This window comes from Pongo abelii, chromosome 18 (genome assembly GCF_028885655.2).
Source record: "Pongo abelii isolate AG06213 chromosome 18, NHGRI_mPonAbe1-v2.0_pri, whole genome shotgun sequence".
Classification (NCBI taxonomy): Eukaryota; Metazoa; Chordata; class Mammalia; order Primates; family Hominidae; genus Pongo; species Pongo abelii.
The window spans coordinates 66,908,474-66,934,023 of NC_072003.2; the positions used below are offsets into that span (position 1 = coordinate 66,908,474).

A 25,550-nucleotide genomic window follows, 5' to 3' on the forward strand; every position below is an offset into this window, starting at 1 on the left:
TTGAAGAGGACAAATTAGCTGAAGCCAGAGATGGGTCTATGGGATTTGGGGACTAGGGGGTTACGATTGGGAGCTGGTCCCAGGCAAAGGCCGGGAGGGGAGAGTGGTGATGGTGATTATGGACAACTTTAGAGAAATGTAGGAGAAAACGCAAGAGAGATGCTTTTTTTTTTTTTTTTTTTTTTGAAACAGAGTCTTGCTCTGTCACCCAGGTGGAGTGCAGTGAGTAGTACAATCTCGACTCACTGCAATCTCCGCCTCCCGCATTCAAGAGATTCTCCTGCCTCAGTCTCCTGAGTAGCTGGGACTACAGGCATGCGTCACCACACCTGGCTAATTTTTGGATTTTTAGTAGAGGCAGGGTTTCGCCATGTTGGCCAGGCTGGTCTCGAACTCCTGACCTTAGGTGATCCGCCTGCCTTGGCCTCCCAAAGTGCTGGGATTACAGGCGTGAGCCACCGGGCCCAGCCACAAGAGAGATGCTTGTGGAAAGGGATACTGGCTTGAGGTTCCCAATGGGTAAGGCTAGCGCCAGTACACTTGCTGCTGGGGCCAGTAGTCAGTTGCTATATCTGTGGTGCCCAGCACAGGACCTGGCATGCAGTAGGAACTCAATACAAGTTTGCTGTCTTTGAGGACAGGGAGCAATGGGGTCTAGGACCCTGGCCACTGGCAGGAAGAGGGACCCTCTGCCATTCTGCCAAGAAGAGGCGTGGTGGGGGTGAAGGCGTGAAGCAGAGTGCAGGGCAGGGGCTCCTTGGGAATCTGCAGCCTCTTAGCTACAGAGGGAAGGAGGTGACAAGTCAGTGCTGAGTGCTCTGCTCCAGGAACCCAAGTACAGTGAGAGGACAGAGCGTGAGGGCTCCTGGAGTCTGCCACTTGGTACCCCCTACTGCAGACACCTGTTCCCCCCTCCTCAACCCAGCAGCCGGTGGGTTACCTGGTCTTTAGCTCCTTCAGAGCCGTGCTCTCCCTACACAGCCAGCAGAGGGTACCAGTGAGCTGCTGGACTGCGCTGGAGGAGACCAGAGCCAGCCTGCCCACCCCTTTGTCCTCCAGAGCCTGGGGCGTGCTAAGGGTTTGGTTAACCAGGTTTCTGACCAAGGCGGGTTGGAGGCTGGGAGAAAGGACTAAGGCAGGCTGTGGGCTGAGGGCTTAGCAGCCGAGTGGCTCAGGGGCTCTGCTCCTGGTCACCCTTCATTCCTCTGCCCTGCCAGGCCCTGCTTTATCTGTTGAGGCTCCTGCCCACTGCCCCTCTCTGCTTCTCTTCCCTGGAGGCCCCTGACAGCCTAGACTCCTGGTTCTAGCAGAGGCTGGTTTTCTGCCCCTAGGCAGGCACGACTTGGCAACAGGCCTCAGACAGGGCTGGGCCAGCTTCTCCCAGCCGTGACTGCCCTAACCACCTTGTACTTCTAGAACGTCTCCACCTAATAAGGGATAAGGGGTCAGTGGCTGAGGAGGCCACAGAAGCTGGAGCATAGGTCCTGGGAAGGAGGAGGGCTTGGACTAGGAAGTGGGATGAATGGGCGGGGGGAGTTTATATAAAAATGTGGCAGATGGTCCAGTCCCACCAAGACCCAAATCCCATAAGACTAATGGCTTTGCCTGAGGTGGCACGAGGTTCCAGAAGCTGAGCTGGAAACACCCCCTTCCTCATCCTAACCACGTTATACTCTTCAGCCAAATGCAAATCCCAACGTCGCCTCCCAGCAAGTCTCTCCCCATGGTGGCCTTCGCGGTTCCTTCCCAGGACAGTGTAGGACCCTGCTTCTGTCTCTTTCTTTATCTTGCCTTCCTGCCCCATCCCCCTACTCTTCAACTCCTGCTTTAGCAAGTGCTGGTTCTATCTGTGTTGCCTTGACCTTGAAGGCTCCCCAGGACCCTCATCTCAGCTTCTACTCCCTTCCCCACTCTAAGGGGAAGACTCCAATGGACTGAGGCTGGAGAAACCACAGCCAGACTCTTGGTGGGGTGGCTAAAGCTGGGGGGTCTGGCCAATCCAAGCTCTACAGCTCAAATCAGGAAGTCAGGCCAGGTGTGCTGTGTCTGCCTCCAAGCCTGGGCCATACATTCACCGCAACAGGAATCAGTGACTTTGGAAAAGGAATGTTTCCCTGAGTTTCTAGAGGCAGGATGATCCAGACCGAAGGACAGAGAGTTACCAGAAACACACACAATGCACACAAATGTACTCACTTGTACACACAAGGTCATGGCATAGGGAGTGACACAACCAAATGGCCTGGACAAGCCACAGAGTCCCATGGACACAAGTGCTTACAAACACAGGCACACAAGGTCGTGTACCCAAGGTCAGGCACACACACCCTCCTCATTCAAGTCCTGCCTCCCAGGTCCGGGGCTTGCCTGTCATCTGTCCTTAGGAGGAGGGATAGGTGGAGGCACAGGAGTGGCTCAGGGCAAATTGGTCCTCCACCCAGAGACTCTCCCTTTAGGGGGGTCTGGCTCCCAGCCTCCCCTGAGATTTCCCTGGCTCACCAGGGGGCTGTGTCTGGTGGCAGAGAGGGCTTTGGAGGATGCATTGCCCTGAAACCCTGGCAGAGCCTGGGCACCTAAGAGAGAATGAGCAACAGGACTAGGAGGTGTGACAGGGAGTCCACAACCTCCCAGGATCTTGGGAGGGCAGGCATGAGGCACTGAGCACGGCCTGGAGGCCCACGGGAAGCAGGGACCCCTCTGCCGAGGGCTGCACCTACTGCTCTCAGCATCAAGCCTGCAGCCAGGTACTGGCACCAACTCCCAGTGCCTGGCAGAGCCCTGGCATGGATGCTAGGCACAGGGTGCCAGACACGGGGGTGGGCAGGGTGGGGGGCCACTGGGCCACACACAAGCATGGAGACCTTCACACATGCAGGCAGAAAAATCCACCCACGCTCATACCACTTATTTTACCCCCTGGGGGCTCAGGGGAGCAAGGCAGGGACCACCCTGTCCTAGAGGCTGCCTTCACCGACGTCCCTCTGGCCTGGCTCTTGGGGTTGGCGGGGGTGGGCCATAAGTAATGGGAGACCTAGGTGCTTCCTCTGACACCCCACCCCACAATGACCCCCACACACATACATTTGTGAGGTGGGAAGTGGGGTTGTGCGTCCCCAGGGTTAAGCCCTGGAAGGAAAGGGTAAGACGGGGCAGAGACCCCAAGAACCCGGAGCGGTCGTCCTGCTCCCCGCCAGCCCCTGTTCCAGGCGGGTTTTGTGGCCGCGAGCTGCTCAGGGGTGAGCGCGCCGTAGGGTGTGTGCGCCAGGGACCTGGCGCAGCCGACCACGTGGGAGTGCGGCGCGTGTACGGGCGCGGGCGGCAGCAGCAGCGGCAGCGGAGACCGGGTGAGCACCGGCTGGTTCCCCGCGGTGTTCCTGCAGGCTTGGCGGCCGCGGTGGTGCGATCAGCAAAGGACACCGGGATGCCGGTTGTGCGTGTCCTCAGGTGTCCCGAACAAGCGTGAGTGACATGTGCTCACCTGAGCGCGGCGGCTCGGCGGCCCCGAGCGTGTGGGTGGGGGCGCGGCGGAGAGCTGAGGCCGGGCACCCGGGCTGGACCGACGGGCCCTCTCCCCAGCACCGCCCGCAGCCAGGCGGCTCCTCGAGCGCAGCAACTTTGGGACTTTGTTCCGGCTTTTTCCAAATCGAATCTGGTCGAGGGGGTGGGGCGAGGGCGGTGGTGGGGGGCGGGGGGCACCTGCCCTGCGGGGGGTGCCGGGAGAGATGTGAAGGAAAGCCCCGCCCCCGCCCCTCCCGCTCCCCGCCCTCTCCCCCGCCCCCGGGGCTCTTTATAAGCTCGGCCCGAGGGCTAGCAGGGAAAGCGAGTGTCCCTCCCGCGCCCCAGGCCGGTATACCCCCGCACTCCGCGCCCCGGCCCAGACTCTCTCTCTACCCGCTTCCCGGCCCGGCCCCCGCCCCGCCCCGCCCCAGCCCGCTGGGCCGCCATGGAGCGCTGGCCTTGGCCGTCGGGCGGCGCCTGGCTGCTCGTGGCTGCCCGCGCGCTGCTGCAGCTGCTGCGCTCAGACCTGCGTCTGGGCCGCCCGCTGCTGGCGGCGCTGGCGCTGCTGGCCGCGCTCGACTGGCTGTGCCAGCGCCTGCTGCCCCCGCCGGCCGCACTCGCCGTGCTGGCCGCCGCCGGCTGGATCGCGTTGTCCCGCCTGGCGCGCCCGCAGCGCCTGCCGGTGGCCACTCGCGCGGTGCTCATCACCGGTGAGTGCGCGGGTCGCGGAGCGCGGGGACTCCAGGCTCGAGGGCGGGACTGGACACTCACAGGACTGACTCCCCATGGGCACGGCCAAGGCGGGCTCCTCAGCGCAAGAGTGGGAGAGTTCTCCACCCCTGGGTGCAGGGAGCGAGCCAAGTAGGGAGCGCCGGGCACCTCCCCAAGCCCGGGTTCACTACCTGCCGCTGCGGGGAGTGCTGGAGGGAAAGTGAGACAGGGAGTGGGCAGGTTCGAGAAGGAAACTGACTGGTGGCTGAGAAGAGGGAACCTCCTGGAGTTTGAGAGTTTATGCCATTCTCTTCCCCAAGAGAGCAGTCTCAGGGGACTTCGGAGGCCTTGAGAAGGGAGGATCGTTACCCCTTGAACTCTGCCTGACATCCCCACCTGAGATACCCATCTCCCATTCCTGGGGCCAGAGGGAAGAGCTTAGATGGGGAACTTCCCCACCCCACCCATCCCCCACTGGCTGGGATCCTTGGAGTTCAGAAAAGCTTGAGGTCACCATGAGGGGCAGCTGGACATTCAGCTGTCTTTCTGTCTAGCCACCCACTGCCAAACTGCTGAGGCAGTAGTTCAGAGCCTGCACCCAGCACCCCACCCCCAAGCCCTCCTGGTCCTCTGTGCCCAGGAAGGAGCTCTTGGAGAGCTGGGCTCAGGTGCCTGTGGCCGCCTAGCTGAGCTCCTTTGTCTGGAGCAGGGAATAAATCTGTCATCAGAGGGAGAGAAGGGGAAGGGGGGTGCTGGAGGCCCGGCTGGAAGTGGGGAGGGGGAGAAAGGCCAGGGGGCACTGACTCCATTGCATGGGGGGAGGAGCAGCCTGGTCTCTCCCCAACACCCACGGCTTTGGACAGGTGCTCCGGGCTTTGTCCTTGCACTGGGCCTCTGCTGGGGCAGCCAGCAACCTGGCTTCTCAGAGACCTCGGTCTACTAGGGGCCCTGTGTGATCAGATGGGGCTGGGAGAATTTTCCGGAGGAGGAAATCCTTGAGTGGGGCCTCGGCGGATGAGTGGAGATAAGTGGAGTATGAAAGGGATCTCGGATCAGAGAAAGGATGTGGGACAAAGGCTTAAGGCAGGAGTACACATGGTCTCTGTAGGGGACAGCCAGTCTGGCTGTGGGGGTGGGGAGAAGGGGATATGAGGTGGTTTCCTTGGGAGGGGCCATGAATCAGGTAAGAAGCCAGACTGCTGAGGCAGAGTAGGGGGGAAGGAGGCACAAGGGCCTTGCGCTCCAGCAAAGATGGTAGAGATGGGGAAGCATTTGGGCTGGACAGGAGGGACCCAGGTTCCAGGAGCAGTGTGAAGCCTCAGCGGACCCCAGTTTCAGGGCTTTGAGGAAGGAAAATCAACAGACACCCCTGGTATGAAGTAGGGGCCAGGTTGTGGGCTCTGTCTCTGGGGACAGGGCAGATCCCTTCCTGCTTTCTTTATTTGTGAGCCACGTCAACAGGACCCAGGCCATCTGCAGGTACTAGTGGCCTAGCTGGGTAGTCTTTCCTGAGGTCTCACCTCAGGCCTTTGTGCTGCTGCTGTTGCTTCTGGCCTTGAGCCTGAGAGAGAGGTGAGAGGAGGGTTGCTTTCTCTAACTTGGGCTCCCCCGATCTCTGGTTGCAAAGCTGGGGTTGGGGGAGAGAGGACCACCCAACCTGCCCTGTACAAGCATCAGTAAGCCTCCAAGTTTCCCAGGGCCCGAACACTTGGGGGTTGTCTCTCAACACCCGGTTGGAAGACAAGTAGGTAACCAGGTTCGGCCCCACCTGCCAAGAACACTGTGTTTTGGGCCTGGCAGAGCTGCTACTCCCCCTCTCCCTCCTAAGAATGCCCAGAGAACCACTTGCCAAGGCTACTCCTGGAGCTCAGCTGTGGGATCAGGGTTTGGGCTGAGGATCAGGTGCCTGTGTGCACACATGTGCACATGTGTGCGCCAATCGGTGGTAGGGATTGAGCCTGTTGTGAGAACATCCAGCCAAGTTGGAAGTATGTACAAGTATCTGAGGGTGTGCATGTGAGCAAGAGGGTGTGCAAGATGTGGGTGATTGTTGGGACCACAGAGCTGAGGCCTGTGGTCAGCTCAGGTCAGAACTGGGAGATCTGTTTCCCTTGGGAGGACCTGTCTGCTCTGAGAGGGACCCAGACAAGTGCACATATGCATGTGTGTGTCTACACACACACACACACACACACACACACACACACACACACACACACACACACACACACACACACACACACACACACACACACATGCTTGCCTCCCTCTCCAAGGCAGACTTGCCTGGGAAGTACCCCTCCTCAGCAGGAGCTCGAAGACCCCTGCCCAGTGCTGTTTTCAGTAGAGGGAGTGGAGCTGAGATGGGGAGACCGTACTGAGCGGTCCAGGAGTAGGGCAACAGAGCTGCTTTGCAGCTTCTGTTCCAGAAGATGGGGGTTGGGGGGCAGGGTTGAGGGCCAGGGGTGGGAGCAGGAGCAGAACAGAAAGCCTCCCGGCTCACTGGCCTTTCCCCTTCCCTCACTGACTGCCCATGGAGCCAGGATCAGCATGGGAACAATCAAGGAGGCAGGGGCTTATCAGTACTACACTGGACCCCTACACTGGCTCTGCCTGGTGGTTCTTCTCTCCGCATACCAAAGACAGAAATTAAGCCTCCAAGAGTGGTAACTGACCTCGGTCACACTTGGCGGGTGTGGGAAAGGATTCAAATGTAGGTCTGTTCTCTTCTTCATCTATCATGGTCCCTGTCCTGGAGGCAAGTAGTCTGGGGCTCAGAAAACACCCCTGTTGCCACTGATTGGAATTCCAAGGGTCTGGGTGAAGTGGGGATGGGCCTCCAACTTGCCTCCAGCCTGAAAAAATAGTAGAGGGTGTTGAGGCTGGGAAGGGAGGTGGGGCTCACGTTGTACAGGGCCTGAGCCAGGGAGCTTGGGCTTCATTCTGAGGACTGTGGCAGCCTTGGAAAGGTTTGCAGCACAGAGGGATATTGTCATTTTTGGAAAGATCTCTTTGGCTGCTTAGGTAGAGAAGGGCTTCAAGAGGGCAGGAAGGGACAGGACTACAGAAGGGGCTGCTTCAGAGTCCAGATTAAGGAAGGAGAGGCCTGGGCAGTCAGAAAGGAAGAGAAGCCGAATGTGGTGGCTCACATCTTCAATCCCAGCACTTTGAGAGGCCAAGGTGGGAGGATCACTTGAGCCCAGGAGTTCAAAACCAGCTTGGGCAACATAGTGAGACTCCCATCTCTCCAAAAAAATTTAAAAACCAGCCAGGCAGGCTGGGCGCAGTGGCTCACGCCTGTAATCCCAGCACTTTGGGAGGCCGAGGCAGGCAGATCACGAGGTCAAGAGTTAGAGACCAGCCTGACCAACATGGTGAAACCCTGTCTCTACTAAAAATACAAAAATTAGCCAGGCCCGTGGTGATGCGCACCTGTAATCTCAGCTACTCAGGAGGCTGAGGCAGGAGAATCGCTTGAACCCGAGAGGCAGAGGTTGCAGTGAGCTGAGATCACACCACTGCACTCCAGCCTGGGCAACAGAGCGAGACTCCGTCTCAAAAAAAAAAAAAAAAAAAAGAAAGAAAAAAAAAAACCAGCCAGGCGTGGTGACACAGGCCTGTAGTTCCAGCTACTCAGGAGACTGAGGAGGAAGGAATGCTTGGGCCCAGGAGGGGAGGTTGCAGTGAGCCAAGATCATGCCACTGCACTCCAGCCTGGGCAACAGAGCGAGACCCTGTCTCAAAAAAAAAAGAAAGGGAGGCTCCTACTAATATTGTGCCTGTGCCTGTGAGCTGTGGCCTGAAATCAAGAAAGCAGAACCACACTGGGGCCTGGGACTGTCCCAGACCTGACCTGTGTGAATTTGGGAAGCAACTTAGCATTACTAGGCCTTGGTTTCCTCTTCTGTAAGCCACATTAGTAGGGTAGCCATGGGGAGTCAGGCAGATGGCAGCTGTCACAGAGTTAGTGGCCAGGGCTCAGCTAGAGGGGCAAAGCCTGCCAGGGATGGGCCTAGGGAAGGAGTTAGGGTTGTTGACTGCTGGTGGCTTGGGTTTGCAGGGGCCTGGATCCCATCCAGACCCTGGTGATTCTGGGGTGGTCTCAGGCTGGGCTGGGCCACAGTGGAAGTTCACTGACTGCCCTGGCCTGGCCAGGCTGTGACTCTGGTTTTGGCAAGGAGACGGCCAAGAAACTGGACTCCATGGGCTTCACGGTGCTGGCCACCGTATTGGAGTTGAACAGCCCCGGTGCCATCGAGCTGCGTACCTGCTGCTCCCCTCGCCTACGGCTGCTGCAGATGGACCTGACCAAATCAGGAGACATTAGCCGCGTGCTAGAGTTCACCAAGGCCCACACCACCAGCACCGGTCAGTGGCAAATGTCCACCAGGCAAGGGCGTGGCAGGGGAGCGGGAAGGACACGGGGACTGGAAGTTTGCTGCTGGGCTGACCTAAGGCTTCCCTCCTCTGCTCTGTGACCCCAGGCCTGTGGGGCCTGGTCAACAACGCAGGCCACAATGAAGTAGTTGCTGATGCAGAGCTGTCTCCAGTGGCCACTTTCCGTAGCTGCATGGAGGTGAACTTCTTTGGCGCGCTCGAACTGACCAAGGGCCTCCTGCCCCTGCTGCGCAGCTCAAGGGGCCGCATCGTGACTGTGGGCAGTCCAGCAGGTGAGTGCCCACCCCACTGGAGCAAAAAGGAGCCCCCTGGGGTGGGGGAGGGCTTAGGGAGCCCCTTGCCAAAGCTGAGCTGCCCCACTCCCAATCCATCCGCAGGGGACATGCCATATCCGTGCTTGGGGGCCTATGGAACCTCCAAAGCGGCCGTGGCGCTACTTATGGACACATTCAGCTGTGAACTCCTTCCCTGGGGGGTCAAGGTCAGCATCATCCAGCCTGGCTGCTTCAAGACAGGTGGGAATCAGGGCTGGGGGTGGGGTGGGGGTGGGGAGTGGGGCTGGGAATGGTCTTATGGGGGCAGGTCAGGTTTGATGAATGGTCGTGGTTTTGGTTGGGGGTGTGGTTTTTGCTGGAGACCTGGCGCGGGTTAAACAGTCCTAATTGGCTTTGGCTCTCCTAGCTGACCCCGCTCTGACCTTGCCACTCCTTCCCCAGAGTCAGTGAGAAACGTGGGTCAGTGGGAAAAGCGCAAGCAATTGCTGCTGGCCAACCTGCCTCAAGAGCTGCTGCAGGCCTACGGCAAGGACTACATCGAGCATTTGCATGGGCAGTTCCTGCGCTCGCTACGCCTGGCCATGTCCGACCTCAGCCCAGTTGTAGACGCCATCACAGATGCGCTGCTGGCAGCTCGGCCCCGCCGCCGCTATTACCCCGGCCAGGGCCTGGGGCTCATGTACTTCATCCACTACTACCTGCCTGAGGGCCTGCGGCGCCGCTTCCTGCAGGCCTTCTTCATCAGTCACTGTCTGCCTCGAGCACTGCAGCCTGGCCAGCCTGGTGCCACCCCACCACAGGACGCAGCCCAGGACCCAAACCTGAGCCCCGGCCCTTCGCCAGCAGTGGCTCGGTGAGCCATGTGCACGTATGGCCCAGCCACTGCAGCACAGGAGGCTCCGTGAGCCCTGGGTTCCTCCCCGAAAACCCCCGGCATTACGATCCCCCAAGTCTGTCCTGGACCCTGGCCTAAAGAATCCCACTCCCACTTCACGCTCACTGCCGATGCCCAGTCCAGGCCCGGTGAGGCCAAGGTTTCCCAGTGAGCCTCTGCGCCTCTCCACTGCTTCATGAGCCCAAACAGACCCTCCTGGCACAACGCTCTACCCTACAGCTTGGAGAACTCCACTGGATGGGGAGTCTCATGCAAGACTTCACTGCAGCCTTTCACAGGACTCTGCAGATAGTGCCTCTGCAAACTAAGGAGTGACTGGGTGGGTTGGGGACCCCCTTAGGATTGTTTCTCGGCACCAGTGCCTCAGTGCTGCAATTGAGGGCTAAATCCCAAGTGTCTCTTGACTGGCTCAAGATTTAGGGCCCCAACTATACACCCCCAAGCCACAGGGAAGCATGTACTGTACTTTCCAATTGCCACATTTTAAATAAAGACAAATTTTTATTTCTTCTAAAATGCGGCAGGTGCTGTTTGGAGGGGGTCACTGGCTGGCTGGCTGGCTGAGTGACACGGTGTGGCCGTGTGACAGGGTGGCAACTCCTGGGGCTCAGCGTGGAGGCTGGGACTCCCCTGGTAGACTCTGTGGTTCATACCTCCCCCTCCTCCACTGACCTGGGGCAAATCATTTAAGACCATGGGTTTCCTCATAGTGAAATGGGGGTAATGACACTGATCCCAATTGCTTGAAGCAACTGGGGAGGCCAGGGGGGCCTCCAGGGCCAACACCTAGCTCCCCAGGCCTGTATGCATCTGAGCCTCCAGCAGAAGAAGGGGCTATCTTCCTGGGACTCCCCAACCCTGAAGAATCTTGGCTGCTGACTGAGGGAGGGAGGTGGAGGCTTAGGCAGGGTTGCTTAGCAAGGTGGGGTCACGAGGGAAGTTAGGGGTCATGAGGAGGTACTAGGGCCTAAACGAGACAGCAGACAGTTGGGCTTAGAGAGGGCAGTTTTATTGTCTCAGAGGGGCAGGGCTAAGGGAGGGAGCTGAGGAGCAACATCCCCCCAGGCCCCAAGGACACACACACTTTATCCTTCCCATGGGCCACGGCTCTGGGAGCGACCCACAGAAGGGAGAGGAGGCTCAAACTGCCCCCAGGCCCCAGGGTTCTCAGGTTAGGGAGTTAGGGAGGAACATGAAAGTGACCACATGCTTCTTAGACACATCAGCAGCTGTAACCACAGGGCTGAGGGGGCCTCCTTGCTCTGGAGGGGGTCTTGGTCCATCCTTGGTGGGGGGGGGTACCCAGCCCCTTTTCAGGCCTAAGAACAGTCTCTAAGAGGGTCAGGAGAACTGGGCAGCCGCTAGGACAGCGTACTACACCCCGGACAGGCAGGTGAGCCACAGGCTTGTCACAGACCACACACACACACACACACACACACACACACACACACACATACAAAGAGTGCAATTGAGAGCCTTGGGCCAGGACGCTAGAAGATAGGGATGTAGTTGTCGATTTTGGCGCGGTGGCGCTGGGCGATGCATTCAGCGATCCACACGATGTTGCGACACTCCTGTTCCTTGAGCTTCACAAAGGCATAGAAGACACCAAAGTGGAACTGGTTCAGGAAGGCCAACTTGTTCAGCTTTACCTGTGGACACAGGCAGATGTGGTGTCCAGGTGGCCATGGCCACAGAGTCAGGTCTAAACCACCAGGTTGGCCTCCCTCTGACAAGCAGACCCTGCAGACTCACCTCGTGCTCAAAGAATCGGTCCTCCAGCGTCTTGTCTCCAGGGTTGCTACCTGCACCCTCGAAGAGAAGTTTGTACTCCTGGCCAGGGGGGTGGGGGGAAGCACGAGCATGAGGGTTCTGGGTGGGGGTGCTTGGTGACAACACACCCAACCACTGTCCTGCCAGCCGGGGCACTCACCGGGTAGTAATCGGCCACGTTCTTGACCTGCTCATAGTCGTCAGCCCGAGCCAGCTGCGCCAGGCCCTCAGGGTAGAGCCGCCCACAGTGTGGAAAGAGCTTGGCACGGTCCTCTTTGGACAGCTCTGTGCCGAAAGAATTGATGGTGATGATGAAGGCGCGGCGGTCTGCTTCAAACTGTGGAGCCAGTGCACAGGTAAGGAGAGAGGGAGGAAGAAAGAGGCAGTAGCCAGTCAGTTGGCAGAGCCTCCCCAGGCCAGGGCTAGCGGGCACCAGCAGGCAGGAGGGCAGGCAGGCACTCACCTCCAGGATGGGGCACATGGCATCGGCCGTAGTCCCGCCCAATAGAGTGCAGAACTTGTAGAAGGACTCCAGGTAGGCCTGTAGAGAGCATGGAGCTTGCTCAGCACAGGCAAGGAGGCTCTGGAGGGCTTGCTAGGCACAAGCCCTCACAGCTCCCTCCTCCCCTCCCTGGCCCCTTTCAAGGTGGGTACAAGCACACCCATGGATGGGCCAGGGCAGCCCTTACAGCAAAGCCAATGAAACACTTCTGTGAATCAGCCAAGTGGCAGCTGCCCACAGCCTCCCACCCAGGAGTGCCAGGGCAGGGCCCACCCAACTGTCTGCTTCAGGCTACAGTCTCCTTCACCCCCTCATCTCACAGAAGGCGGGGCTCGCAGGGGTCCTCTGACTTTCCCCTGCTGCTCTGCCTTCCTTTTCCCCAAATCTTTCCAAACTTCCCCTTCTTCAGCCTCTGAAAACCAGGTGTGGCTGGACGCAGTGGCTCACACCTGTAATCCCAGCACTCTGGGAGGCCAAGGCGGGTGGATCACGAGGTCAGGAGTTCAAGACTAGCCTGGTCAAGATGGTGAAACCCCATCTCTACTAAAAATACAAAAAAATTAGCCAGGTATGGTGACGGGTGCCTGTAATCCCAGCTACTCGGGAGACTGAGGCAGAGAATTGCTTGAACCTGGGAGGTGGAGGTTGCATTGAGCTGAGATCATGCCACTGCACTCCAGCCTGGGCGACAGAAAGACACTCCGTCTCAGAAAAGAAAAAAAAAAAAACAGGTGCGTGGGCTGGTGAGGAAAGGCCACGCCTGAAAGTCCACAGGGATGGCAGGGACTGAGTGCCCCCGGCCCTCTCTGCCACCTTCCCTTACAGAACACCTCCTCCTCCCATCCTCCAGGCAGCCCCTCAGCATCACACAGCAGGAACAAAATTGTCAGGCCAGTTCCTGCTGAGGGATGGTTATTGCCTACACGGACGTCAGCTGGGCACAGTACAATGGCAGGCACATGGGCTGCCGGCGGGAACAAGCACTCCCTGCCCAGGCAAATTGGATCTGCTGGGCACGAGGAAAGAAGAGGTCAGCCCAGGCCCCGGGTCCCTCCCAACGCTCACTCACAAAAGCAGCCATGCTTCCTCCCAACACCTCTCCATGCCAAGGAGGGTGGATAATCTTACCGTAGGCCCCATGGGGAGCTCCCTTGTAATGGCCACCCTCCACTCAGACCTCCCTGGTCCCATCTGCTGGCATGGGCTCAGAGACTCTGGCTCCACAGGCTAGAGACTATTCTTCCAGATTGTAGGCAAGGGTTAGATGGCATGGAAAGCTTTTCATACTGAGGTCTGAACTCCAAGGTGTGGAGACCTTTCCACCAACCATCAGCCAACTTGGGCTCACAGGCTCTGCTGGGTGGTGCTCCAAGAGAGATGAGATGAGACCCAGGAGTCTGTGAGCCCAGGCCTGCCCTGGCCAGCAACACTGGGCAAGCCCGACTCAGGGGAAGGCCTGAGAGTGACCTCTGGGATCATGGGAAACAAAAATCTAGGACAGGTCAGGAAGTAAGAAGCCTGGAAGAGAGGGTTGACCCCAGCACAGAGGATCCCAGGAATGAGAGGGCATGGGTGGCAGAGACAGCTGCCAACCCCTCCCATGGCTTGGTGGTACCTTTCACAGTCCCTCTAGGGGTCTGTCCCCAGCCACCTCCTTCCCTGTGGCCAGCCAAGCTGGATATGTCAAAAATCCCACAGCCTGCCCCAGTGGGGCCTGCACTTCCTATTTGTGGGGGAACCAACCAACCAGGTCTTGAGCTCCATGCCCTGCTACCCACCCAATTGCTTAGCCAATCTGTACCAATCCCAGGAGAGGCTGATCCCAGGGTCAGGGAGGCTGGTGGGACTCTCCCCTGGAGGCTAGGGCAGCTAAAGAAACTGGCAAGATCCCAGCAACCCCGGTACCAAGGTCACCTTCCCACCCCCGCCCTGTCCCCTGGAGTCTGCCAATCCACGGCTGCTGCACCAGCTGCCTACTGTTCCCACCTGCTGGGTGGTTGAGGGTCCGCCTAATCTCCCATCTGTGGTCACCAGGCTGGGACATCGCCTGACAGGCTGGCAGTCCTGGCACAAGGCCCACAGCATTGGGTCCGTGTTTACAAGCTAGTGCCTGGGCAGCCCTCGCCGGCAACTCCAGCTAGAACCAGTCAGGCCCGGTGAGGGCATGGGTGAGGCTGGCGGACAGCCGCACCCCTCACCCTGTCTCAGGGCAGGGAACCCGGCAACAGGCCAGCTAGGCGCGTGCGTACACACACACACACACACAAACACACACGTGTGTAAGCTCTCTCTCCTCTCAGCTAACTGGCTGGCCTGTGCCCTATTAGCGGAGTGGGTGAGAGCACTCACTTTTGCGAACAAGCTGAGCCAGGTGTGATCCTTGGCGCTGCCAGTGACTTATTATGTGGCTTTAGGCAACCCACCCTACTTCTCTGAGCCTTCGGTTTCCCCATGTTTTCCCCATTTTCACATGGGGATAATGACACCTTCCCAGTTCCTAGCGCAGTCCAAAGGATGAAAGAAGCTGACAACCTTCCCACCTCTGGTTTCAGGCCCTCTAATCTGCTCTTCACATTGTGGCTAGAAGGGGTTTTCTGAGAAGACTGCTCTGTTGGAAACCTCCACTGGCTGACCCTGCCCACGGGACTATGTTCAAACTTCTGGCCTTACATTCAAAGCCCTGGGTAACTTGATCCCATGCCCGCCTTTTCTTCTAGACTTCTCCCCTGTCCATCTGGAATGTGTCCTTCCACAGCAAACTGCCTGCCACTTGGCCCATGCTCTATGCTTTCCTTCTGCACGTGCTGGTCCCTTGCCGACACCACTGCAACCTCTAGGCAGGCCCTTCCCCTACCACCAACCCTCACTGTGCTCTGGCCCAGGCCCCTGCAGGGAGATTGGCGGGCCTGGGCTCAGGCTGCAGCCGAATGTCAGCCAGCTCGCTCCAACCAGGGCAGGAGAGGACTCACCCAATAAACAGGTGAGGTCAGCAGGTCCCTTGGCCAGGGTCATCCTCAGCCCTGCTTTGGGGCATGCCCACTGCAGATCCATGTTCCTGACTACAGCCCATCTGGGGTCCTGGCGCTATAGCTCAGTGCCTCACTGCAGCCAGAGCAGAGTCTATCCCAAACACCCCTAACCTAACTGGTCTCGGGCTTTTTTTTTTTTTTTTTAATTTTTAAACTTTCCTCTCCTCTCCGGTCCCCTGGCTCTTTAATCTCTTTGGGCCAGGGTAGTGCTGACCCAGAAATCCCCAGGCGTTGCCCAGTCTATGCTACAGCCTGGTGGGAGGCAAGAGGTGGGCAAGGGATGAGGACAGTGGGAAGTGGCACTGACTCCAAGCTTGGGAACCTACGAGGGACATGAGGACCTGTCTATGCCTTGCCAGATCCCTCCCCCCACCATAAGTGAGCACACTGTTGCCTTTGCTCAAGTGCCAGTCCTTGCTGGCAATAGCTTAGGTAGGGCGGTTCCAGGGGCCACGGCCTGGGTGGTAGCCCGTGACCCTCCTGGATGCTGGGGGAGCGGCTGTCCAGGAGCCAGCTGTAACAGGCCAGCGGTGGAGTACCAGCCACTCCTGCTGATTTTATCTGAGCCCGCCACAGGTACTATGGGATGGAGAACCTGTTCCACACAGCCTTGTGCCCAGCATGGGAGCCAGAGAATAAGCAGATAAGCCCCTGAGATAGGAGCCTGGCATAGCTGCATCCTGTCCCAGCACCTCACATAAATCACCGCCCTACCACTTCCCACAGCCCCACCCACCGACAGGCCAATCCCCCATGGCTTGTGTGGGGCATTACCTTGTAGAGGGTGTTGCGGATGATCTCGATGTTCATCTCGTCAAGGTCCTGCTCTGAAATGCAGTCCTGGAAAAAAGCCGCTGGGGAGGAAACATGGTTTGAGGGGTGGGTAGGTGGCCTAGGCCAGAATCCTGATGTTCAAATTCCCCACACGGGACAGAGTGCCCGTGCCACAAGGCCCACAGGGCTGGGTATTGAGGGGTCCCCAGCCTGGGCTGTTGCCTTGGAAGTGGCAGAAGCAATGCTCTAGGCCATGTACACTGACCTGAGCTTCTCCTGCCTCCTTGCTCCTAAAATTGATTTATAAAGGAGGCAGCTAGCCATAACATGATCTAATCACCGCTGGGGCAGACCCAAGCTCAGACCATGCCAAAGACAGGCTTGCATAAGAGGCCATGACATCCTCCCTTCTGGAGGGGCAGCTGTGGATTCGGGGCCTAACGCCTACTTCTCTACACCCCCCAGGAAGGCCTGGCGCCCACATTTGGAAAACCAGCCTCCTCCTTAGGACAAGTCCAACAGCAGGGTAGGCACAGACCAGTGACCCAGGGGGCCACTGTGGGGTTGAAAAGAGAGGCCAGAGCAGGATAGAGCACCCCCATCCCCCAAGAGGGCCTGCAGACTCACTGGTCTATCTCTTCGTTAAAGATGGAGAAACTGAAGAAGCCACAAACAGCCCAGAACCAGCTCAGTTTCTGGGAAAGCCTACGGCAGACAAGGTTAGCAGGTAGGGCTCAGGCCTCTCAGCTCAGAACCCAGTGCAGCTTACAGCCCTGTGGTTCAACCCTGGTGGCTTCTTGGAGGTGGTACCCCAGGCCCAGGACTCTGGCTATGAGGACACTTAGTGCCATCTCTTCAGCCTCCTAAGCAGGCAGGAACTAGCACTGCCTAAGCAGGGCTCTGCAGGAAGCTCTTGATTCCCCTTCCCTGGCTTCTGACACGGACCTTGCATCCTGCTGGACGCTGTCTGACCTGGCCCAGGGGACCTGCTCGGTGGAGGGAAGTGGTGGTGTTTGCTTAGCTCCTTGCCTCACAGGCAGCCACTCTGGCTCTACTCAGGCTCCAGCTCCGGGCCACAGTCTGTCGGAGCTCTCAGGACTCCAACGGACTTGGGCCTCTCTCTCACTCTTCTCCACGAGCTCAGCCCTCCTCCGCACTCTGGGAAATCAGACTGCTTCACAAAGTGAGACAGTCCCAGTCAGGCCCTGGGTAGCCTGCCTGGCCCAGCAAAAGCAACAGGACAGGAGCAGAAGAGGGGTGAAGTGAGGAGAGAATGGGAGGAGGAAGTTGAAGGGAAACAAAGGTAAGCAGCAGTGGGCAGGTCTCACTTTCTGGCTCAGGGTCACCCCCCAGCGGGTCCACAAACCCCACCCTGATGCGCTGATGCTGACACCACTGCCCACCTCCCATGACCATCACAGCGGCTCACCAAGAGGCGTGTCCACCAGAATGGCATTGTAGAGCTCAGCAGGTGTCTGAGCAATGTTCACGGCCTCCATCTGCTCGAAGCTGCCTAGTGGGTGGCACTTGGGCACGAGCTCAGCGATGGAGCGCTGGTGCAGTGTGCCCGTGATGAGCAGGATCACGTTGTCGATCATGTAACTGTAACTACAGGGGGCAGGCAATAGCAAGGAACCCATCAAGGTGGGGGCCGGGAAGTCCTGGCATAGCACCATGCCCTCGCCCCCCTGCACAGGCCATCACCCCTTAACAATGTGTGCTGACTCATGGGTGCTGCAGATAAGCACCAGTGTCTCCTCTTCCTCCCCATGTTCCTCTCAAGCTTCTGACCACCCCCACTGCCAGAGGCCTAGGACAGACACAGCCCCCCTCCGAAGTGGGGGGCAGGGGATTCATGCCCTGTGAGGGATTGGGACATGAGTTAACTACCCCACAGCATGAACAGTGTTCTAACAGGACACGGGAACGGGGCACAGGAGGTGAGACATGCAGCCCAGCCCAGGGGGTGAAGAGTGTGAGAGCCTGGGAAATTAAAGGGCTGGGAGAAGAAAGCGTGTTCTGGGAAGAGGGAACAGCATGTGCAAAGGCCTGGAGGCACTCACTGAGTGACGGATGCATTGGAGGAACTGGCACGGTCAGGACTGGCAGAGGGAGAGAAAGGCGCAGCAGCCGGCAGCACAGGGCTGCAGTGGGCGGGGGGCAGAGGCTGGGCCTGGAGGGCCCTGGCTTTGTTTTGAGCACTAGGGATCTATAAGCAGGGTGTAAGCAGGGGAATCGCCATCCAGTTAGGGTCACTCTGTCCCCCAGTGGGGACAGAAGAGGAAGAGGCAGAGAGAGTGACAGGAGGAAAGGCTGAGGAGTGGAGTGGAGTGGAGAGAACCTTCTCCAGGGAAGGCCAGCAAGGAGCCAGTGGGGGTTCTCTGGAGTGAAGGCCCAGGTCAGGCAGACCTGCACAGCCCATGCCAGAGATAGAGAACTGTCCTCTTCTTTTAGGGCCTGAGGCCAGAGCTGGGCATTCACCCAGGACGGCCTGGATAAGACCCAGAGACCTGAACAGGAGGCTGGGTCAGGTCGATCCCAGGCCGAGGCTCCCATCACTCTGCCCTGCAGAAGGCCAGCTCTGTGGGGTACATGGGCAGCAGAGGGGGCTGTGGAGCTGGGGAGGGGTGAGACTGCCCAGTTCAGACTTGGCAAGGGACAAGGCTCTGCCTCCAACCAGCTACAAAGGGGCTGGGGCAGAGAGTTCTGTGTAGTCACCTGTGTGGGGATGCAGTGAAGGGCAGAAAGCCCCAGTCCACAGTTAGGCTGCAGTAGCCACAACTATCCTCCAGTCTGTCACCAGAGATGAACTCAGGGTACGAGGGAGCTAAATGAGGCCTAGGGGAAATTCCTCCAAGGTCAAGGTGAGGCATCTATGGGAGGATAAAAGTTGGGGTGGAGGCTGCTGTTCTGAGCTGGGCACTGAGCACGGGTCTTGTCCTAGCTTCTGAGTGGGCCAGAGCTAGGCCCCTGCCCTGTGACAGGACCTTGTGCAACCAGTGCTCAGGCTGTCCAGGGAAGACCTTGGTAGGAGGTGTCTTCCCCCATACTGAAGAAAGAAAGGAGGGGAGGTGGCAGCCCAGGGCCCAGGCCTCGGCTCAAAGCACTGGCCACTGGGGGAGCTCCCACAGGGCCCTCTAGAAAGGCGGCAGGAGGAAAAGGCCCCAGCTCCTGTCCTGGCCTGACCCCCACTCCCCCTGCTTGCTCTACACTCCCCCAGCTCCCACCAAGCCTGGCGCCCTGCGAAGACCTTTGCTCTCCTGGGCCTGGGGCCAGGCAACTGCCCTCTCTCCACCCCCAATCTGGCTGGGTCAGCTACAGGATGTGCACTGAGAAGAGACAGTCCCCTAACTCCCAACCATAACTGAGAGCCTCAAGCAGGGCCCACTTGCAGCTGCAAAGCCAAGAGGCCCAAATGGGCAGCCTCCTGCCCCCAACCCCACAGTGCTGGCAGAGTAAGGGACCTCAGAGCTCGCCAGAGCTTTAGGCCATGGTCTGCAGCTCCAGCCTGCATCTTTTCTACCCTGGACAGCACACATGCCTATGAGGCCTCCAACATCTCACATACCCCAGAACCCATGCTGCATATGCGCCACCCCGCAATACTCTAACTGCACCCCATCCAGCCCCAATGTAGCCTTGGTGCTCCCTGAGACCAGCCACAAATCCCCTACCCCCAAGCAGAAGGATGCTTTCTTATGCTCTCACTCCCTTTCGGACAGGAAGAGGGAGAAAAAGCACACCCAAGGCCCACCTTATCCAAGTGATCCCACAACCACTAGCATTACCAGCCCCACTGTCAGAGCACATAAGGCCCAGAGAGGGCCAGCACCAGGCCCTATCACACCACAAAGCAGAGGAGCTCCACGTCCCCATGGCCAGTGTCCACACACCTCCACCCATGGCCAGGGCCCCCTGCCTGGCTCTACATACCCCACCTAGTCTCATTTTCTTAGAGGGATCCCCACCAGTCAATTTCCTCTTTTTCAACCTCCCCCTCCTTGCGCCCCCAACTCAGGGCATCTGTTTATGTGGGGGAAATGCTGAGCCTAGTAAGGGCCACTCACAATCACACCACCCCAGCCCCTTCAAGGCCCTCTTCAAACCCAAGCCAGGCCAATCGTGGGCGATCCTGTGCCAGGCCCAGCACTTCCCTTCCCGGGCTGGCTATAAGCTTGTTGCTGCTGCAGCCCTGCTTTTCTCTCCTGCCCAGTGAGGGGCAGAATCCTCTTTTTCAGGAGATGAGAGACAGGACAGCCCTAGCAGAGATGAGGCTGGCCCAGCAGTCTGCCTTTCTCCCAAGGCCGAGGCCTTCGGCAGGCAGGGAAATCCTCCTCTTCCTCCTTGCCTGGCTTCAGCAGCTGCCTCCCTGCCCCCAGAAAGCCACTCCACCATTCCTCCCCTCATTTGGCCTCAATAGGAGGGAATAAGGTTCCAGCTGGTCAGCATCTCCCTCCAGGGGAAGACAGCTGGGGAGTGGAGGGCCGGCTGCCCGCCAGGCCAAAGAGGCCCTTGTGGGGTGGGGGTGGGGCCGTCTGTATTCCTCTGCCCAGAGGCCCTCCCTTGCCCTGTGTCTTCAAAACTCAGCTTGGGCCCACAGACATCTTGGGTTGGAGTTTAGGAAGCCACTTCCTCCAAGAAGCCTTCAGAGTCCCTAGCCAACCCTGCCCCTCTGCTGTGCCCTTTGGTGCCACCTGCTGGAACAACATGGCTTCTCAACCCTGGGGGGCTGGTCTGCTGCTGGTGAGGCAGCCATGATGCCTGGGTAACCCTGCCAGCCTGTCCACTGCAGTCCCCAGCAGGGGCTCCAGTGGGGGCTCCATATCAAGATGAGTGAGGGCCAGGCATAGTGGCTCACACCAGTAATCCCAGCACTTTGGGAGGCAGAGGTGGGAGGATCTCTTAGCTCAGGAGTTTGAGGCCAGCCTGGGCAACATAGCAAGACCTCATTTCTATTAAAAAATCAAAAAAATTAGCCAGGTGTGGTGGCATGCACTTGTAATCCCAGATGCTTGGGAGGCTGAGGCAGGAGGATCACTTGAGCCCAGGAGATCAAGGCTGCAGTGAGCTATGATCATGCCACTGCACTCCAGCCTGGGCAACAGAAGCAAGATCCTATCTCAAAAAATTAAATAAATAGAAGATGAGGGCGGGTGCCGTGGCTCACGCCTGTTATCCCCGCACTTTGGGAGGCCGAGGCGGGTGGATCACTTGAGGCCAGGAGTTTGAGACCACCCTGGCCAACATGGTGAAATCCTGTCTCTACTAAAAATACAAAAATTAGTCAGGTGTGGTGGCGCACACCTGTAATCCCAGCTGCTCTGGCGGCTGAGGCAGGAGACTCACTTGAACCTGGGAAGCGGAGCTTGCAGTGAGCCAAGAACGTGCCACTACACTCCAGCCTGTGCGACAGAGTGAGACTCCAGCTCAAAAAAAAAAAAAAAAAAAAAAGCATATGAGTGAGATGTGGCCCAAACAGAGATAGTGAGCTCTAACCTGCTCATAAAAGTCCTGCCTCTCCCTGAGGCCCAGTTGGGTCCTTCCACCTGGTCTGAGCCTTCTGGGCCTCATGGAGCTCCTGCATGCTTGACCCCAGGAGAAGAGTGAAAGTGCTGGCATTCCTTCAAGGCAGTAGCCAGGTCTAGCCCAGGACCCCGAAACCACAGCAGGCCTACAGCCCCCAACTGTAGAGTCTTGCCATGGACCCAGAAACAGTGACTGCAGATAGCAAAGACAGGAACTGGCCAGGGAAGCGGGGGCCAGAGGGACCTGATGCCCCTCTGTGACCAAGCAGGGCCCCAAGGTTGGGGTGACAGGTCCTGGAGAAAATCACAGATGTGCTGACAGGCCCATTAGGCATGTGAGGCCACTGTCCTGGGACAAAGCCTCTTACCAGTTGCCCACTCCAGGCTGGTGGCACTGAGGCCCCTGACACAAGAGAAATATGGGCCCTCAGATCCTCCAGGTGGTGCAGGTTACCCATGCCCAGGCTCTGCCAACGGGCACCTGGGCTAGGACCCCTCCAGGGAGGCTCACTCATTCAAAGACAAAGGCCTTTAAAGCCCACCTGGGACTCCCCAGAGGCCGCACTCACTCCTCCCACAAGTCTCTCAGCTTCCCTTCCAGGACCGACTCTCTCAAGGGAAAACATCATGGAATGGCCCAGATCAAAGTCGCCTCCAGGGCAAAAAAACCCTGACAGACACTATCCCAAGTCTCACAGCAAGGTAATGACTGGGCTTGGGCACGGTGACATAACAACATGTTAGTGGCATGAAACTGAGCCAGATCCTCTCAAGAGCACATGACGACAGTCTACTTCAGGGGCCCTATCTCACTCAGGCTGTCAGCCCCATGCCAGACAGCTGCCTCTTCTCCAGCTACCTACTCTCTCCAGTGGCCTCTCTATCCCCACCTGATCCTGGAGTCCTCCCAATGCTGTGAAGCCACCTGTGACCCCCAGTTCCATTTGCTAAAGCGGCTCACAGTCCTCTCCAGGCACTGTCTATACTATCACTGGTGCCATCCCACTGCATCCAGGCATCTCCCTCCCAGCCCCAGGCCTGGCCCAGAGCAGGTACTGGTTATGTGTGCGGCTGAAGGCTGGCCAGGACCTACAAAAGCAGTGGACACTGTCTCTCACACAGAAGGGCAGAGGCAGCCTCAGCCAGCTCCTGCTTTCATCACCTCCTGGCAGAAGCCTGCTCCAGCCAGCCTGGGGCAGCTCCAAAAGCAACTATGAAGCCCTGAGGGATGGAGCTAAGGTGACCTCTGTGATGGTCCCAACCTCTGTCCCCAGCTGGGCCAGCTTTGTCTGTGGGCAGTCAGGGCACTGTTCCCTCAGGTCTTCACACCCAGGACAGGGCCTCTCACTGTTGCTTCTACTGCCTGGAGGACTGTACTCTCCTCTCTGAGTACATTCCTCTGGGTTTTCTAGGGTAGCTTCCTCATTCCCTGAGTGGGCACCATACCGGGAGGCTGTTGTGTGGGGCACAGAGCCAGGTGCACCATGCTCGCTACTCAGGACATGTATAGTTCCCTCAACCTAAAAACCCCCAATTCCAATGCTTCCCTTAAATGCTTTTCCCCTCAGCCAAACTAGCCACCTCCTCAGGGAAGCCAATCATGAGCCCCAGCCTGGGGGAGCTCAGGCCTCTATGGAAGGCTTCACTCCTTCCTGCAACACTCCACACACACACTGGGGATAGCCTGCTGGGGCAGAGTGGAGAAGGGAGAGTGGCCAGAGAGGTAGGAGTTAAGTCAGAGAGGCATCATGGGAGCAAAGAAATAGCTAGGGGGGCTGGGGGGTGGACACCACAGAGTGGTCACACCTGGAGACCTTGGCTACATGAAGGTCAGGGTTGGCTTTAGCCAGGGCCTTGTGGTGGAGTGACAGGACTGTTGAAAGCTCAAGGGATGAGGGGAAATGAGACAACAGACAGTGAATGTAAAAGTTTAGGTCCCACAAGATGGTTTTTAATTATTTGAGCTTGCTTAGATAATGAAGAGAAGAATTCCTGAACAGGCAGGAATGCAAATGAGTGGCCACTCAGCAACCAGGGAGTAAGGTGAGGGCACTCAGAACATTGGTGGAAGGATCCAAGAGAAAACGAAGGGCACTTCTGCCATTGGAATGCGGTTCGGGGGGTGGGCGGCAGAAGCAGCACTGGGAGGCATATTATTGGCTTCTACTGTCTTTGTGAAGAGGGTGGGCCATCTGCCCAAGAGGAGGCTGGGGGCAGGAGAGCAATGGTGTTTAAGACGGGAAGGTGGTCTTTGCAGTGCTGGTGGGGTCTGCAGGGTGCTGAGTAGGTAGAGCCAGAGGCTGCCAGGCAGAAACAAGCTGAGGCTGGCTAAGAGGGTGAGCATGCACGCCTGGCAGCAAGGATGACCCCCCCTCAAGGCTGGCTTCCCCAGCTTTCCTCCCGGCAGTGGAGGTAGGGGGAGGGCGGCTCCAGGCTGGAGGCTGCTGGGATTCCTCCAGGGCTGGGGGGCTGCCAGCCGGGTGGGACCATGAGTTGGGCGGCCAAGAGAGCTGCGGATGTTGGCAGAAAAGTGCTCGAATGATGGACCAGGGAACTTCAGCTGGGGAGGGCGGGAAATGAAGACAGAAGGGGTAGCAGGGGAGGAAGCAAGGCCTAGTGTCCCGCTGAGTCCGGAACCCGTGTCCCACAAGGGACTGAGAGTGGGCTGGAGGGCCTGAAGACTGTGGGTAGAGAGGGTGCCTGATTCAGCAATTTCAGGGGTGGAGCAGTTCCAGGTGGTGACATGGGCCTGGGCAGCCATCAGTGGGGGTGGCTGAAGTGCAGAGCAGAGGAGCAAAGGAGCAGGTCATTGGAGATGACGAGGTCATGGACCAAGCAGACACAGGCCCTGATGGGCTGACACGTGACTGCTGAGCTCCTCCTGAGTGAGGGCAGGAGTGAGTGGCTGGTAGGACTGGAAGGCACAATCACCCATGAATGGAAGGGGTGGGAAGTGGCAGATTCTGACAGCCTGCCACAGGACAGCACTTGGCTGCTTTAAGCACCCTTGGTGCTTGCAGCCAGCCTCCAGCTGCGGTTATGCGGCCTCAGTCACGCTCAGAGCCCTCTCCAGTTTCATGGCCTGGCAGGCTAAGACCAAGACAGGCCAAAGGCTAGCTGCACAGGCAGGTGGGCCAGTGGGCAGTGGGATAGGTGATATCTACCCTCTGACCATGGGCATGGGGTCAGGCCTCCTCTGGCCAGCCTAGCTGGCAAGGCCAGAACATTCACCAGGAAGCTGAAGCAGCCTTGTGCAAACAAGTCTCAGGCTGGGCTCTGGCAATAAATGTACTGCTTCCTGGTATGTCCTCAGCTCTGGCTGTGCAGCAAGGAACACAGAGACCAAGGCCAGGGAATGATCAACAGATGGGGAGCTGCAATGTGACCCCTAATGTGGCACCACAAGAGACACCCTATTACCAGCCTCCTGCCCTAGTAGGTCCATGTTGGCATACCTTGATGGAGGCCAGGGCAGCAAGGAGGCTCTCAGGAAAGGAGGCCTGTGGCCAGGAGAGGGCCTGCTTCCTAGCTTGGGCATGCTCCTTGGCCCTTCAGGTGTCCCAGCCTGTGACTCCTGCCTGAGAATGGAGCCCTTTGGCTGCAGCACTTCCTTGAGCAAGTGGATCCTGGGCAAGTGGCTCCTAACTGCAGGGGGTAAGAATCAGGCCAGGCAGCAGGCATCTAACTCTGTCCCTGCAGGGACAAGTGGGGCAGGTGTGCCAGGTCCCAAGGAGGAGAGTGGGGGCACCATAATCAAGGAATGGTAAAAGTTAGACAATACCTAGAGAGTTCAGGGAAATGCTTCACCATACTGCACACTCACACTCTGCCAATGCAGGGTACTCTCCTAGACACTAGCCGCCGAGCATGCCTCTGCTCACCACCCCTGTGGGGCCACCACCTAGGCTAGGGCTATTTCTTTGTCCACCAGGACTTGGCTCATGGCTCTTGGGACATCCCTGCAAAGGGACCCTCTCTACCTCCCTGTGCAGTCCAGGTGCCCCTCCCGAGCCTGCAGATCCCAAGGTCCTTTCCTCCACTCAGCTTCTCCAGGAGCTTGATGAAGGCAGAGCTGTGGCAGAGCTGTGCCCAAGGGTCAGACAATGAAGAAGCTGGGGCAGCCAAGGGTCATAAGAATGGGGGCCTGCCCACCTGAGTTCCTGAGGG

At 58.3% G+C, this 25,550-nt stretch overlaps 2 protein-coding genes across 3 annotated transcripts in view; one reads left to right on the top strand and one right to left on the bottom strand.

The window, feature by feature from the left end:
* The first annotated feature begins 3,802 nt into the window (after positions 1–3,802).
* Positions 3,803–10,293, top strand: HSD11B2 (hydroxysteroid 11-beta dehydrogenase 2). The gene is made up of 5 exons (XM_024233232.3): positions 3,803–4,208; positions 8,365–8,577; positions 8,694–8,879; positions 8,985–9,122; positions 9,324–10,293. The coding sequence occupies exons 1-5, from the start codon at positions 3,944–3,946 to the stop codon at positions 9,737–9,739; spliced, it is 1,218 nt and encodes a 405-aa protein (XP_024089000.2). The 5' UTR covers positions 3,803–3,943; the 3' UTR covers positions 9,740–10,293.
* Positions 10,294–10,764: 471 nt separating this feature from the next.
* The window catches only part of ATP6V0D1 (ATPase H+ transporting V0 subunit d1), a 42,767-nt gene continuing 27,981 nt past the window's right edge, over positions 10,765–25,550 (bottom strand). The window contains 6 exon segments of one of the 2 annotated variants that reach the window (NM_001133069.1): positions 10,771–11,432; positions 11,536–11,613; positions 11,714–11,890; positions 12,017–12,094; positions 15,859–15,938; positions 17,288–17,466. In NM_001133069.1, the coding sequence (NP_001126541.1) occupies positions 11,271–11,432; positions 11,536–11,613; positions 11,714–11,890; positions 12,017–12,094; positions 15,859–15,938; positions 17,288–17,466 (754 nt within the window). In that variant the 3' untranslated portion in view covers positions 10,771–11,270. 2 annotated transcript variants of the gene reach the window in all.